Here is a 16,699-nt window from a genome sequence, read left to right as displayed (position 1 = left end):
GTTATTAATTAATAAAATATCCAGAATACATTCTATGACTTATTTTATCTAGATTCTAAAGTCAAAAATATGCATAGTTCTAGATTCTAGAACTATGCATATTTTTGACCTTGATTTTACTAATTTATTGGTATTTAAATTTTTGGGGCCAAAATTCACTCATCCACTCGACTCATTCACATTTATCATATATTTTTATTGCCCGTCAATGGATGGATTCAAAACCAATACTACACTCTGATTTTAAGTGGGGGCCAGAAACTAGTATTATCATGTGGTCTGCAAGTGAGAGAAATGAAAATAAAGATAAACATTAAAATAAAATCATAATGGACACCTAAATGAGAGAGAGGATTAACTTGAGTAAGATTCCATCTAAGTCACAATACTTTTATTTGGTATACTATCATGTAGATGAGAAATATCTTCATTATCCCATAGAAAAAAAATATGTGCAGAGATTGTGTAACTTTTGTGGTATCTGCTCAGTGACTCACAACACAAGACGTCATCTCAAACTGCTTTTTATTACATCTTAAATAACAGTACATTTTAATATAGTTTCTATCTTGCATCCAGCTTTCGGTTGTACACTGACTGACTTGGAAATTAAATACAAAAGGTGAAAAGGGAATAGAGAGGGTGCAGAGCTCTGTAGTTATTTGGTGGAGAAAGAGGGAAAAAAATAGTGTATTTAATTAATTTGTAACTTTTTTTTAAGATTTAAAGTTTTTCTTTTATGCCAACTCCAGGCCTAACGCACGATTACAGCACATTTTTGTACAGAATGTTGCAGAGAAAAATAGGAGAAAAAAATGGGATTAGCCTATAGCTAAAATGAAAAGCATTTCTGTTTACAAGGGCAAGGGAACAAAAACAAAAGTCTGCCATCCAGATGCTGCAAGATTTTTTATTTCTTTATATTTTATTAAAGGACAGGAAAAAAAACAACTTATAAAATGTTTTTCTTCTTAAGTGGAATTTTGTTTGCTACAGAAGGAATGGAAAATTTGTCCTAGTAGTACGTTTAGGTGACTATATGTATATATGCAAGTGTGTACAATTTACATTTACGCCCAAATAATTTGTGGAATCCCTCTCAAGCAACCATTAATAATGCAGGGTTTGCTTCTTATGTGCATAGCTTCGACATTTTAGATGTAATATGTATGCACGCAGTAGCAAAAAAAAAAAAAAAAAGAACAAAAAAATGAAGTCAAAACTAGGGGAAAAAAATAAAAATAAATACGACTATTGATATAGTATTTCAACAGGTTCTTTCCTTAAAGAAAACATCAAAGGACTTAATTCCATATGCACCTTAAGCAATTCTACAGCATGCGATTCTAAGATAACCCACCCATGGCAGACAACTAAAATCTTGGTGTTTTTTTTTCAATGTTTTTTTTTTGTTTTTTGTTTTTTTAGTTTTTAACTTAAAAAGTTTCAATATTATTTTCAAACATTGATTTATACAACAATATCATTCACAGAGTAGTAACTGCATTTCCAAGAACGGAATGGGCACCCCTGTTTGAGAATGTTCTGGAACGCAGTTTGGCTAAAATTGGGCGACTCAGACTACAAGAGGGGCGGAGTCAAAATAAAGAAAAAGGGTAGGGTGGGTTATGATCCAATAGGCTAATCTTCATTTCATTAGTCTAGATTGTAGACAGACAAAAAAGTGGAAGAATGTGTTAATGGGTTTTTTTCTTCTTTTTCTTTTTTGAGTCTTAAAAACGAGCATCCATCACAGCATGTGCTTGGTTAGTTAATTGTTTTCTTCTTTAGACAATATATATGCAAAGTTTAAATTTTGTGCAAACAAGAATTTGTGGACTACACAGGTGGGCGGGTGTTTTTTTTGAGGGGTACAACAAAAGTTGGTGGGTCTAATACAGCGGGGCTAGAAAATTCTCTCACTTTGTTCTCCGCTGGGTAAAGCTGAGTTTCCGAAGATATTTCCAAATTAAAACACTTTAAAACATGTCAAGATTAGCAGATAAAACAGATTTGATCCTTATTTTAACATCAACAAAGATGGAAAGATGGCCAAAAAGCTATTAAGAGTTAGATCTAGCCATCCATTTTGAGACAAATTCCTTGACTTGTATGGTTGGAGCTGAATGAGTTAAAAGCCATTGTGCTCTTTAAAGAAGAAGGTGACGAAGGAGAAGAAAGAGAGAGAGATATTTTTGTTTGCCCTTAATAGTTTGGGGGGTGTTTCGAGTCAGTATAACGTTTGGAAAATATCGGATATGCAATACAATTGAACGTTGTGATGTCGGAATGGTCTTCAACGCAACTTTGGAGTCCGGACACCATCTGGGAATGAACAAAATGCAGTTAGTTGACATAAACACAACATTGACAATTACCGTATTTTCACAAACAAAGTGCACCCTGTTAAAAACTGCAGTCTAAGTTGTGGGTAGGATTTTTGTTTTTTAACCATACACAAGCTTATGAGGAGCATCACAAGCTAGCACTTGCACACACTGAAATATGACATGACACGCTAGCAAGAAACTACTTATGAAAAATTTCTTTTTTACATAGCGACCCCTGTGGTGCACTTAGAAATGCATCCAGTCAGTCAAGCGGGGAGTTTGTCAAAGTCACACGGCCACATTCAGTTATTAATTCAGTGCTCACATAAGGTGCCTCACCTGATAAAAGGTACGCAATCCATTTTGGAGATTTTTTTTTTTACTTCTAAGTGTGTTTATGTGTGAAAACACAATAACCCAATATTTCATACCTTCAGACTCTAGTTCCAGATCTTGAGGAAGCTATCCCAGGACCCTGTTGCAACTGCCATACCATCGTCAGTCACACCCAAGCAGCTTACCCGGTTATCATGACCAGCCAGGACGCCTATAAAAACAAGTTAAGTGAAAACTAAGGCAAAATACATAAAACTCATCAACGTCTAGGCAAATAGGAAAATAGAGTAAAAATTACACAGAGAGGTTCACAGATAAAAAGGGGGAACATTTTAAGTTGACATTTCATCATTTAATTTTCCTTGTCAACTCAAAGTTATCATGAGACTGTCCTGAAAATCAAATTTTGTGATAGACACCGGAACCATTTGAACTGGGAAATGTTTCACGGCCAGATCCTCCCATTTCAACGTGGTATTGGACGTCTATCGCAGTCGATGGCAGGAAATGATTGATCAACTGGGCCATTAGGACAGGATGTTCTCAGAGGAAAGTGCTACGGGTTTCGTCAGCAGGTTGCGACAAAGTTACACAAGCGAACGAGCGAGCACAGCAACGTTTACTTACCTGCACGATCGGCCTTCAAAGTGTCCCAGACATTGCAGTTGAAGTCATCATATCCAGCCAGCAGTAGGCGGCCACTCTTGGAGAATGCCACAGAAGTGATACCACAGATGATATTGTCATGTGAGTACACCATCAGCTCCTGGTCAGCACGCAGGTCAAACAGCCGGCAGGTGGCATCATCTGAGCCCGTGGCAAAGGCATTGCCATTGGGGAAGAACTGAAACCAGATTAAAAATAGATTAAAAAGTTATTACCATGTACAGCATTCGCAAAAAGTCTAGGCGTCTATTGCCCTCATATCTAGCAATACAAATCGTATCACGATACAACACCTAAAGACTTTTTTTTTTTAAATGAATCAAAATGGACATAAAAGTACATTTATATCTATGTTCTAGCATCCAAAATGTTTTTGTTTTTATCGTTCTCTGTAGTAGTATTTTTTTATATGGGATTAGCACTAAGAAAATGTGCCCATAGGCATCCAAGCACAATGAATACATCTCAGGGCGCGGCGGCTGACTGCTGCAGACTAGTGTACGCGAGTGGAAGTTTAGCCACCTTTTGTTAGTTTCTACCAAAAACACACATGTAATGATTAATTCAGTCAGATTTTGAATCGATACAAGAATGTAATATTGCGATATAGTGTAATTGACTTAAAAAAACACCTTTACTAAAAACAATTTCACTTAAGTTAGCCAGACAATTATTTTCTGACTCCTTTAGGACCTCAATGAAAGCAGTCAGATGAGTCAAAGAAATTTGCAAACAACTGCTTCGAATGCACACTGCGCAAAGGCACAAAACAAATTGCAGCTTAGATGGTGACGAAAACAATCATTAGGTGTTTCCCTGCTAGCAAACTAATTGGTCTTGACTTACCTGAACGCTTATTTACTACATGTCAAGGTCCCCGAATCAATTGATCAAGTTAATCTTTCATTTCTCACTTATATCCAGAATGCAAGCATGTAGAAAGACTTACACAAATGGCATTGATGTCTGACTCGTGGCCAGTGAATGTCTGCCGGCACATTCCTTCTCTGATGTCCCAGAGTTTGGCCGAGGCATCGCAGGCCCCGGATACAAACAGCCTGGTGTCAGGTGCCAGAGAAAGACTCATGACGTCACCGGTGTGACCAGCAAATGTAGTTGTCTGCTGTCCAGTCTCGATGTCCCACAGAGCACTAAAAAGGGACAGAGACAAAATTGAATTAGAAACAAAAATCAGTGGCACGAAATGATCCTACAAATATATTTTCTTTACACCATGGAAAACAGATGACTATATCCAACCAGTTTAACTCATGAGCCAAAACGTAAAATGAAGATGAACTGAATTGGGTGCAATGTAACAACCCACCAGGTGGTGTCTCCAGAGCTAGTGACAATCTGGTTGTCATCCAGGAAGCGACAGCAGGACAGATAGCCTAGAAAAAAAACGAATTGAGATGAAATTTTTTGCTTTCATATAGCCTCACAAAATAATTTCCGAAAAAAACCCCAAAACAATACATTTAAATTCCATGCCATTAACGCGAAAAAGCAGTTGGAATAATCACTACACCCAAGAAAGACCTCGTGGGATGCTCTGGAATGAATTCAAGTCTCATATTGGTCATAATAAACCCACAATTCCTCCTTTCACATCTCGAGCTATTGGAGAGTATGCGCCCCGCCCAATGGCAAAAGGAAGAAGAACTTAAATGCTGACACACTTCCTGTGTCATGTGACTCTGATCAGATGAATAATTCTTGCCTTCAAGCACAAAACTCATTATAGGCAAGGCTATACAACTTTGTTCTACTTTTGCAAAAAAGAGCTCACAGACCATGTGACTAAGACCTCGGTATCCAGTTGCACTGAATGACAGCTTAATGCTTGGCGAACGTACTTTTCAATTAAAAAAACATGGCTAAAAATGTCATCTCCAATGGAGTAAAATTAGGGGCGTGCTTAAGCAAAAGAATGCAGTTTGCAGCCTACCTGTGTGTCCAGCCAGCTCACGGCTAACACGCACATTCCCCTCGCGGGTCTTCAGGTTGTAGATGGAGCAGATGTTGTCTAATCCCCCGCAGGCGACATAGTTACCAGAGGGGGCATAGGCACACGTCATCACCCAAGAGGAGCGCAGTGGGATGGCATGGACCTAAGAGGGCCAAATGAAATAATGAAAAATAAAAATAAAAGACCATTAAAGGGTATAATGCCCCCCCCCCCCATATTAAAATGTTTGGCTAAATAGTTGGATTTTCACAAAAATCTGCGGTATGTCAAATTTTCAGCCTGATGCCAGCATATATATGCATAAAATTTCAATATCTTAAAAAAAAAAAAAAAAACATTAAACCTAATCTGAATATTGGATCCATTTAAAGAGGCCCACTATAAACAAATTTACCTTGTTTGTGGTGTAGCTGTCCCAGATGATGAGTTTTCCATCCTGGGAGGCGCTAACCAAAAGCCTAACGACAACAACAACAAAAAATACAATAAAAAATTGGTGAAGATGAAATATTTCATTCTCATTCACATCAGTAAACCATATGTAATATGCAGTGATGATTCAGAGGATTTTTTTAATGCAAAGGCTCTTGGTGACTGGGACTTAGCTTTGCTGTAAAAGTGAATCCTATCCAGTAATTAGAGCGACATAGCCAATGCACAGAGGAGCAGACAGAGCAGTGAGCAAAGAATATCAAGCATACTGGGAACCTGTAAATTTTAACTACCGTGGCACACCGTTTAGCTCACTCCAGCGTGAACAGGCTTAATGTGAGAAAAGCAGAGATTGTAAAAACTTCAATGAAGTTGACAATATTGTCCAATATTTCTGAATGGGGACTGTCTTGTGTGGATAGCTCTATTTCAACTCCTTAGCCATTCCAAAATTGTTAAAGGAACAATTTTTTAAAAGTGTATACTAAGTATTCCTTTACTACACATCTTTGGGCTATATGATGGGCGCAAAGATACCCCCTTTTGGTTGAAGAATGATCCATTCAAATCAATAGAAATACAAAAATCTTTCAAATATTCAAAAAGAATGGTTTTGATACAGAGGTCTGAAATGCTCGGCATCAAAAGGACCAAATCTAAATTGTTTTCTATTTTTAATGTTTCCGGTTAAATGCAACCGTGCTAATTGTGTCCATGAACATCATATTAAATCTCCCAGCTTGTGTATTTTCCCTAGCCTCATATTAAACAGGACAACACTACCCGACAGACTTTAGACAGATGTGATTAATACACGGCCAATAAAAGGTTCAACAAAAACGTGGTGGATTATACTATCTAAATATACTAGAGTTGATTTGTTAGAACACCGGGTTTATGTTAATCTAATAGATGGCTTTGGGCAGATGTTAAAAATAGCTTGTGGAATGTGGATGCAAACTGAAGCTATTGTGTAATTCGAGGACTTGACAAGAGGCCCGAGGAAAAACACCCAGCACAAAGACGTGCAAGCAAGCTTTTATATCCATTTCCTGCATTTGGGCTCCGAAGAGGGTCGATAGCATAAAATATTTAGTTAATGGACTGAATACAGTACCTCGAGTCAGTGCCCCAGTGCATGGCATAGATTTTAGCCAGATGCCCCCTCAGTGTTCGGCGAGTGCGCATCTGAATTCGGCCGACGGGGTCGATGTTAGCTGTAATCTGGACAAGATTAAGAGAACAAAATGTTTTTTAATAGGCCACAAAGCACCATAACAGCATTCTAGTGCCTTTATCCGTGTGAACGCCTGCGAGTGACATTTGTTAAAACAAATAATCGTGAGAATCTTGATGAGTTGCAATTTATTATATGAATGTTATTATGCTTACCTGAGACAGGGTAGCATCAGCACACGCTTTCCTGGCATCCTGAAATACAAGCATCAAAGTGAGAAAATCATATATTTGCATATTAAAAAAAAGTATGGAAGTGGGGTTATGCTGTTTATATTTAGGCAAATCTGTCTTAAAGGTACTCATACAATATAGGTAGGTTATACTTTTTTTTTTTAATCGAAAAGACACAGGTATAAAAACATATAAATAAACAAACGGTAAAGATTGCTGAATTCATGGGTTTTTGAAAATAAACAATCTTCTCCACTAATGATCTTTCTAGTTAGTTAGCCACATTAGCCCGATAGCATTTGGGCAAGCAAATTTGTGGTCATTAATTAGCATATACTTTTAAGGCGCTTGTTTGGTATTTTTCATGCTTTCCCAACCCCAACATTAAGTGTATGATTATAAGGTTTGATGCTGTTTGCTAAGTTACTGAGGGAGTGAAATTTGTATTGCAGTTCTGTACAAGTCAATGTGTTGTGTCATGAGTGGGCCATGTTATGCTGTCGTTCCTTTGTGAGTGAAATTAGGACGTTAATACACGTTGATGGAACGCTCACAATCAAACTCTTCCGCAATTAAATTAAGACGAGACATTTTAGTCATTCTCCAGAAAATGAATTTATCAATTTCCCTAAATACTGATTTTACTTCTGAAAAGCAAAATTAGTGCTGACATTTAACTGAATGAGTTGCCAACCAATCGCATTTTGTAGTTTGAAAAGAAAAGTTATTAACTTATCAGCCCAATTCTTGCACGACCGTAACCTTCTATTGTTGGAAAATGTCCATCCCATAACACCCTTCCGTTACACATAAATGTTCCAATTTACTTTTATTTCATCCTATGTCAGTCTGTCAAAATATGCCACCAAAAACTGAGAACAAAAAGTTGGGCAGTTGAAGAACTTACTCGGATCTGGTTCTTTAGCTGTTCAGCCTCTTGGCGTAGCTGATCCAGTTCACTCATTTTCCTCTGCTAATAGTGTGCTTCGCTCCGCCGCCTAGACTCTTCCTTATCTGTCGGAGACAGAAATGGTTATTATGGTATAGTTAGTAAAGGTACGCTACAAACATAAACATAGCATAACATAACAGTGTGTGTCATATCCAATATGCATGGCCCAAAGTCATATTCACAACAGGAAAACAAATTCCAGACAGCTCCAAGACTTCTATTACCATCTTAAAACTGTTACCTAGCAACAAGCACTTGGCACACTAAGAGCTTTAACATTTTGAGAAAAATACAGAATCCATTTCTCCTCTACGGTATAACATAACTTTTAACAGCCATTAACACTAAACCATCAGAATTCTAAGAACAATTAAAAACAGGACCAAACATTACCCAAGAAAGAGTTCCGACAAGTTGCTAGATTCCCAGATATTAATGAAGCAGAATTGTAGAGCAAGACACCAGCTTGGCGTTTGCAGCACTTCAGGTGAAATGCTAGTGTGCGATTGATGGGAGGTGGCCGATGAAAGTGTTGCTGGTTCTGCTGGGGGCGAGTCAACTAAATTCCAATGTCATTCCTGTAATCCTGGGACACAGTTGATTCAGCTCCTCCAGCCAAATCCGTTTAAGACAAAACCTGCTGATGATCCTAAAAGCAGTGGCTATCCAGTTGACCCCAATCCTTGAGTTGAGGCTCTTAGCATCACAATTTCACTTTCCATACATCAAAATCGGACTGAAAAGGAGAATCCCAATAAAGTGGCTGCTACAAAGAGAGTTTACAGTTGGACTTGCAACTACTGGTATAGGAAAGGGTTATGTTACCATCTGTACCGTCGTCTTTGTGCTTTTCACCACACTTTTTTGACATTTTGTTAAGTAATGAGATGACAGTGTTGGTTTATCTCTTTAAAATACTCCGAGTAGACATTTACAGTAAATATAGGATTAAGAAACACCAGATATGAAATGTCTGAGAATCAAGATGCTTAAAGAAAATATTATAATTGGCCTTGTTGAGAAATGTGCTTGTTTCGCATTTAGTCGAAATATTCAAATCACAAATGTTTTTGAACTCTTACCATGAGAAAATGTTTAGATTCAGAAAAAAACAATGCGCCATGATAGCTAAACACAATCGTGAAGGGTAAAAATATGAAAAAAAGGCTCACTATTGTACCAGTGCAATACAATAATGTTTATTTCTCTTTTCTCTGCTTCACTTCCTGGTTGCATTAAAGTGTGTATAGGTCATCAATTGGTTAGCCAATTCCTGATGAATAGGTGGGACAATCTTGACATCAGCTATATGAGTACTGGAGTCTAAAAATGTCTAACGGCTATTTTCTCCCTTTTCATTATAATTACACAAGATCTATCTTTTGATTTGTACTAATCATGATTATTTCCACCAGGATGTAGTTGATAAATGCCTTGAAGCTTAAACTGCTTCAAGTAAACCTTATTCATCACACAGGTCTGGAGGGAAGTAGGCTTGAGTGTGTGGGGTTAGTAAAAATGGACTCGGCTTTCTGAACCGATCAGTCGTTTATCTATTCTGTTTTGATTTTACACACCAAAAGGCATAAGGTAAAATATCTAAATGGCAGCCTAATTAATCTAAGGATGTGTTGGTGGTGGTGTTGGTGCCAATACTGTAGATAGAACATTGACTCCAGCGCCTTCTCTTTCTGTCTGCTATTATTAGAGGTGGAGGGGGAGGAGAAAGGGATGAGGGAGGGAAGCAGACTTCACATTTTCCAGCCACTCCTATCTGTGCCGACATCTCCTGCATAGTAACGAGCGGGGTATAAATGCAGTGCACACGGACACGATCGGTATTTCTCGTTACAATAAAATTACACCATGTAAATCTCTCACTGCAGGGAGTTTAGAAACAGAATTAAATGAATTGCCATGACAAAGATATTGAACCCACGCCACAGGTTACACTGAATACACGTTTAGTGCTTTTTTTTTAAACACACTTATTAGGTACAAAAAAGGTCTTGTCAAATACATAAGCAAGGTTCAGATATGTTAAAAATGGTAGAAGGTGGTCCCTTTGCATCAATGTCCAAAAAGTTGACGACACCTATAAATGAAAGCCTAAAGGCGTGGGGTCATTCATGGATTCGTTCTCAATAACTTAAGTAGATAGAATACAGGGATGCGGAAGTCATTTAGGTTCCATTCCAAAAAAGGGCCCTCTCCTAATGGCATTCCAGTTTGTAAAAGAAACATTTGTCCATGTGTCTTTTCACCTCTCAGCATCTAAGTGCTTTTAGGAAGTGATGCATGTCAAATGTGGCTGAAATGCAACCAGGCCCTGAAGAATGCTACTACAACAGACTCAGTAATATAGAAATAGACAGGATATTGCTCCTGGACATTTTGTAAAAGCTCCATCCTGTCCCACTTCCCTGACAACACACAGCTTGGTTGGACAGTTCAAATCTAGATCATTAAAAGGAAGCAATTTCCACATCGGAGCCACAAGAATTCTCATTTTAATCAAGCATCAAAACTGGGATGACAGTAAATTATCACGTTTCAGTTCAATCGAGAGCCAATTCAGTACCATTGATTTCCAATTTGAACACGAAGAGACTGGCAGCGATCTAAACGGATTGGACGTCTATCACCACCAATGCCAACAAATCATTAAGTTCAGACATAAAACTTCTGCCTCGTATGTGGGCATTGGCGAAAGATTCCTATCATTTCCAACAGCGTCTAATATCTTATCTTGGCCCAAATAATCACTATTAAAATCCTATGGTCATGAAATTGAAATTTGTCACGCTTGTTTTCCTAAAAGTAATGTGGAAAATCTCCAAATGTCTCGTGGACCCAACATGTGTATTGTCTTGTGGGCTGTGTATCATCACTCCTCTATAATATATACATACCTATTTTGTGGATGGCCTAAAGTACGTCAAGATCAGAGAAATTTCCTCTCCCCACTCTGAGACATGATTTCGAGCGGGAAGTAAGCAATTCGAACACTCTTAAGGGAAATGCTCAAACCTTATATGGGTATTTGGAGGCGTTTATGAATCAAGTGAGGATGAACATACTTCAAATCTGGAAATCAGCTCAGTTTGGTGGCACATTTTCTTGTGTGCATTCAGATGACCACTCATTTAATGAATGTTTTTTTTTTTTTACTAACAAATTTCAGCCTGGAGGAATGTCGAGCATTTTCTACACTTGATTATTAAACAAGGGAAAAGAACATTTTCGACTTCCCTCTAACAATGGAACACAAACCAAATACCTGACAAACTAATATTTGGCATCTCTAGGTATTTCATAATGCAAGTGGCCATAATGTTTTGATTCATGTTTGCAAAACAACCATCTCCCAAGGATTGATAGACAAATCAGTAGATTTTAAGTTTGTTTTGCAGTCAAGAAGTATAGTGGGGCCAAAAAGAAAAAAGCCTTTGGCTATGTGACCCATTTTGCTAAGGAAAAGAAATACAGGGCTACAACAGGGCATGCAGGAAGTGAAACAGTTCGGATTAAAACGTTACGATGATCGTTTCTCTGATGGAAACATTTTTTTTTGTTTTCAAACGTCTTGACCACTCAAGGAGCGGCAATGGCTCATATTACCTCTACATCATCTTGGCATGCTTGAAACGGCAGCTGACGACCTTTGTGATATACCAAGTCGCATTTAATTTTGCAAATGACAACGCTTTAATAGTAAAGTAGTGCTGTGTCGAGCTAAAGAGGTACCATATTTTTTTCGCATATAGGCCGTATTTGTCGCTAAAAAAACTGAATCGAAGTTACGGCTTATATGTGCACAAATCAGACTTGACATGAATGAAACTGCAAGGTCAATATGATGCAATTACATTTATTTACTTAATAATTTTTGGAGAAAAAATGTACTCCAAATACTTCAAATTAGCCAAAAAACACAGTATTTATAAAAGGCGAGAGAATGACCGATTACAAACTAAAGCCATATAATCCCAGAGAGTGGAACACAGACTAAGATTATAATCCAATTTCGAACCTGCATTTGCAGATATAAAAGAATTAAAAAAAAAGTCATGGTCGTTTTCGGAAAACAAAAGACATACTTTTAGCATAAGTGGCTAATAATCATTGGGGTCAAGTTTAAAATGTCATTTCCAGGTGACACTTGTGCTTGACTCAGACTACACGGTTTCAGACCGACAGACATGTCGTGCAGAATCATTGACTTTCGTAGCCAGTCCTCCGACTGCCGATCTGGCGTCCAAGACGCCTCATGACCACATCGCAGGAAGTCTGGCGTGTCCGAATTTCTGCTTGTCCTGCCACATAGTGTGTTATGTCCTGTTTTCCAACTATTTGTTGATGATGACGCAGGGTCGTGCAATCTGACACGACAATCTCCAGCGACAACACCAAAAATGCAAAATTAAATTTAAAAAAGAGCTGAGGCGGCTTCGACTCGGATGTGAGGACAAGCTGAGCTGGGGGTACATAGTGCAGCGACCCATCAAAATCTGAAAACAGGACTTAATCCCAGTGCGCCGCGAGTTATATTTGTTGTACGAAGAGCATGAGTGAGTATGTGGCTGCGTAGGTGTAATAGCGTTGACAGATGGAGGGGAGGGGGGTGTCCTACCAAACTAGGTGGTTTATATCACGGGGTGATTGGTCGGAGACTGTTTATTCCTGATCACACAACTTTTGAGGTGAAGCACACCATTAGCTCTCCATACTTGAGCGTCGACAGGGCCTGCCTTCGCCTCGTATGTAAGAGGTTTAAAATGTTTATATGTATTTCTCTTGCGGACCACTTATTTAGATATAGGAGCAGAAGCTTTGAAAGACCCCTTTCATGGGCCCCAAAGCTTGGGAAACTTAACCAAGGTTTCTTCTGCTGTGACTTCTGAGTACAGCTGTACGTCTACTTATGAAATTAATCGGTTCCAGAATTTTTTCCTTAACTTGAAAATTTCATAAGTAGGTGTGTTATATGTAAATTATTTTATTCATTCCACGGTCATCACACAACTACCAAAAGTTACTATTCATCCACATTTAGAACCCTGGGTTTAATTCCTGTTGATAAAAGTTCGAGGAGAATGACATTATAACGTTAATATAGATGAGTTTTAAATTAGAAAATTTTCAGTTTGCCTTGAGATTTTTTCAATGCAAAAAGCATGCCACCGGTCAAAAAAGGTTGGGAAACACTGATGTACACAATAGTTGCTTACCAAACGTTAATATTGTTACCTACATGACAGAAAAGGTGATGTCGACACTTGGTCTTAATAAGGTTGCGTTTTATTTTTAATGACCAAAATAGTCACTATAATGAAGACTGTCAAAAAAAAAAAGAAATACATTGATAAATGAACACAAATTAGGTAAATCAAGGTGGATTTGCAGTGAACCACCAGTACCAAACTATCAGTTTGTCATACATTACCTCACCAGGAAGCAAATGCGCTTTAAAAAAAAAAGACACACAATTTAAACAAAAATGATGTAATGTATGAGTTTGTTTGCTTTACAACAGGAGATTAAATGCTTGCGGGTCCAGGCTAAACAGGGCTCGGACGCTCGGCAGCTGTCTGCACTGTGAGTGGGAGAAAAGGGCGCTGATGAGAAAGGCTTTGAACGCCATCTTGTTGAGTGCAGCTACTCAGGCCTTCAATACAGGAACCCATTCATTGGTGCAAGGAGTGCACACGCAGGCCAAATAAACAAAAACGACGAAACGCTAAAGGTTTATTTTTCAAAAGAATTGTGTAATGGAAACAAATGAAGACATTTATCATCGATAACTTTCATTAGCGGCTCTCCGCCTCGACGTAGCCCAGTTGGAAGTTGCTCATAGCGGCATCTTGCTGCTCGTAGTTGGGGGGGAAGTGGACGGCTCAGCAACACGTCTGACTACTGCTTAGCCATTGCTCGACCGATTAATCTCCTAAAAGTCGTGAGCACCCAGGCATTATTGTGCGTTAGCGTAACATAGCAGAAAAGTGCCATTTAATCACGTTTTCTTTTCGGAAAGAGCACGAACCGGCCTGGTGTGGGACATGGCCTGGGTAGCTAAAACAGTTCGGCGTTCAACACACCCGAGCTCGACATAACAGGATTGCACAGAGCCAATTAAACTGATTTTCTCCAGATTATATTGAGAAGTTCACCCGAGAATACAAATGTATTTAATAGAAATAATATATTTGTAACACAGAGACCCGGAGTCATTGCTACAATTTCAACCTATGGGTTTGGAAACAGGCTAATTATGCTAGTATTAAATGAAACCCTGCTGGCCCCTTATGTTCCCATTTAAACAAAAATAAGTGCAACTACAGCCCCAGCTCAGTTTTGTTTCGTATTAGTTTGTTTTATTTTCGGACACTTGAAATACAAAAACACGGTACATTAGACGAACATTCTTCAGCAATCTGCGTTACGCAAATAATCGGAGCGGAGCAAATATTAGTAAAAGTCGAGGTTGAAACAAACCCCGTTCACTAAAATACCACCAAAATCGGGCCCACTTGTCACGAAACACACCCATGTAAGCTACGCCAGGCTGCGGTCAATGCTGGGCTAACTTGCTTGGAAAACAGGGGGTGGTGTCGATGCTGCCTCAGCTTGGCGAAGAAGCCATTTTTAGACTCGCTTCGTTGTCAGAGGCATGATGCTACGATTTGCACCACGATCCGGAAAGAAAAACTCCATCGTCATGGATTTTGTGTGTTTAACCATGTCCAGAAGTTTGAATTGGTCATCTCAAGAGAAGACATGTTTTAAGGGGAAGCCCATTAGCACACGAGCTTTGGGTGTAATGAAGACGTGGAAAAAACAGGCCGACATGTTGGCAACAACTGGGATAGGAATTTGCACATTAAATACACCCTCATTTTGCACAGGGGGAAATATTCGCAAAAGGCCAATTCTGTTGAAAGGTCGTTTAATAACTAAACTGTTACCAAATAACCCATTAGCAGCCCACGACACCCACTTAGGATGTAAGTAAGTCTTATATGCAAAAGATAGACAAATACCTCTAATTCCAATCAAACAGTACATTTCTTTACCACCCGCCTAGCAACAGTCTACTAATGTCAACTAACCTAGTTAGCGAAAAGCAGGTTATCTAGCTGAGGCACTCAACCCTATTAACCCTTTGATTCATTCTCCATAGCTTTAGCTAGCTACACATAATTTATCACGTAAAATAACATAAAATTCTTACCTACTTTCCGATGCGATAGCCGCTTAAAATCACATCAGCTGGAAACAAGATGGGAAAAAACTCGTCTCTGCTGTTTTTTTTCCAACCAGACGTTCGATGGATCTTAGCGAAGAGCGGCACTCCCCGAACACAGTTATGACCCGCCGAAGAAGGGGGGCACACCGGCACAGTCGGACAGATACGATACGGCGTTTCAACCCCGCGTTAGGTGTACCGGTCAAGCGTGAAAACTCTCCCAGGCCGCCTCAAATTCCACCTTCACGGAAAACACCCCCTTCGTCCAATGTCGTCGTCCCTGTTTTTTTTTTCTTCTTGTTCCTCGGTGTCGGAATCTCAGCGGTTTCTTCCTGCGGCCATCAAACAGCAGAGATGGGCGCGGTAACCCTGCACTCAGCTGCGGGAAACCCCACGCTCGAGAGGCGTCACAACACACGGCCAAGAATCGACGACCACTTCAGGAAATCTGGAAATGCTGCCCTCTTTGGTGGCGAGGACACACACACCTATATACTAGCAGTTAGCTAATATATATAATAGTAGTCCTCAAAAAGTACTTTTATTTAAATTACAGGATTTATAAAGGGCTGATTTTGCATTGGGACGGTATAGTTTCAAATCATGGTGTACAGCAAAAAGCAACTAATAAAGGATGAAACGGTTTTAAGATGTATTCCTTCCATCTTATCTTATTTTCTGAACCGCTTTATCCTCACTAGGGTCACGGGGGTGCTGGAGCATATCCCAGTTGACTTCAGGCCTGAGGTGGTTGACACCCTGAATTGGTGGCCAGCCAAACACAGGGCACGTGGAGAGAAACAACCATCCACACTGACACCCGTACCCAGGGGCAATCCAGTTTACCATACATGTCTTTTGAATGTGGGAAACCAAAGTACCTGGAGAAAACCCACAGAGGGCCCAGAAGAGTATGCAACTCCATACACGTGGACCAACCTGGATTTGAACCCAGGTCCCCCACTGTGAGGCCGACACATTAACCACTTGCATCGCTGGGCCGCCCTTTGTTTCTTCCCCTTTGATCTCTAATTCTTTTGCCCCATATTTTTTTGTCCTTTCATTCTGTTTGGTCAGTCATTCAGATCATTATTTTGTTTTATTTAGATTAGATTAGAACTTTATTTAATCCTGTATTTGTGAAACTTCCTTGTACTTCCAGTAGCACGACAGTAGGAAGCACAGACCAAGCCATGCGATGGGTGGGGTGGAGTCGCAAAGGTCGCAAAACAACAAAGCAAAAAGTACAAAGTACAAGGCAAAGTATATGGAAAAGCATTAAGAAATATTAAAATGCAATTTAAATTTAAAAGCAGCAAAAACACATTTCATTTACTATAATTTGTGCATCAAAT

At 39.2% G+C, this 16,699-nt stretch overlaps 1 protein-coding gene across 3 annotated transcripts; it reads right to left on the bottom strand.

Annotated features, from left to right (window-relative positions):
• Positions 1–508: 508 nt before the first annotated feature.
• Positions 509–15,780, bottom strand: LOC144185486 (guanine nucleotide-binding protein G(I)/G(S)/G(T) subunit beta-1). 3 transcript variants are annotated; one of them, XM_077710494.1, is made up of 11 exons: positions 15,330–15,780; positions 8,054–8,160; positions 7,129–7,167; positions 6,854–6,960; positions 5,699–5,762; positions 5,284–5,446; positions 4,660–4,726; positions 4,282–4,483; positions 3,294–3,510; positions 2,762–2,877; positions 509–2,325 (listed from the first exon to the last, which is right to left on the bottom strand). In XM_077710494.1, the coding sequence occupies exons 2-10, from the start codon at positions 8,108–8,110 to the stop codon at positions 2,771–2,773; spliced, it is 1,023 nt and encodes a 340-aa protein (XP_077566620.1). In that variant the 5' UTR covers positions 8,111–8,160; positions 15,330–15,780; the 3' UTR covers positions 509–2,325; positions 2,762–2,770. The 3 variants fall into 3 exon arrangements, with proteins under 3 accessions (XP_077566620.1, XP_077566625.1, XP_077566612.1); XM_077710499.1 differs by having other exon boundaries at positions 15,334–15,780; XM_077710486.1 differs by lacking the exon at positions 15,330–15,780 and adding an exon at positions 8,492–8,660.
• Between the last annotated feature and the right edge of the window lie 919 nt (positions 15,781–16,699).

The sequence above is a fragment of the Stigmatopora nigra genome, chromosome 1, assembly GCF_051989575.1.
Source record: "Stigmatopora nigra isolate UIUO_SnigA chromosome 1, RoL_Snig_1.1, whole genome shotgun sequence".
NCBI classification, from domain to species: domain Eukaryota; kingdom Metazoa; phylum Chordata; class Actinopteri; order Syngnathiformes; family Syngnathidae; genus Stigmatopora; species Stigmatopora nigra.
The sequence above is the reverse complement of the archived record's forward strand: the minus strand, read 5'-3'. Positions and strand labels throughout refer to the sequence as shown.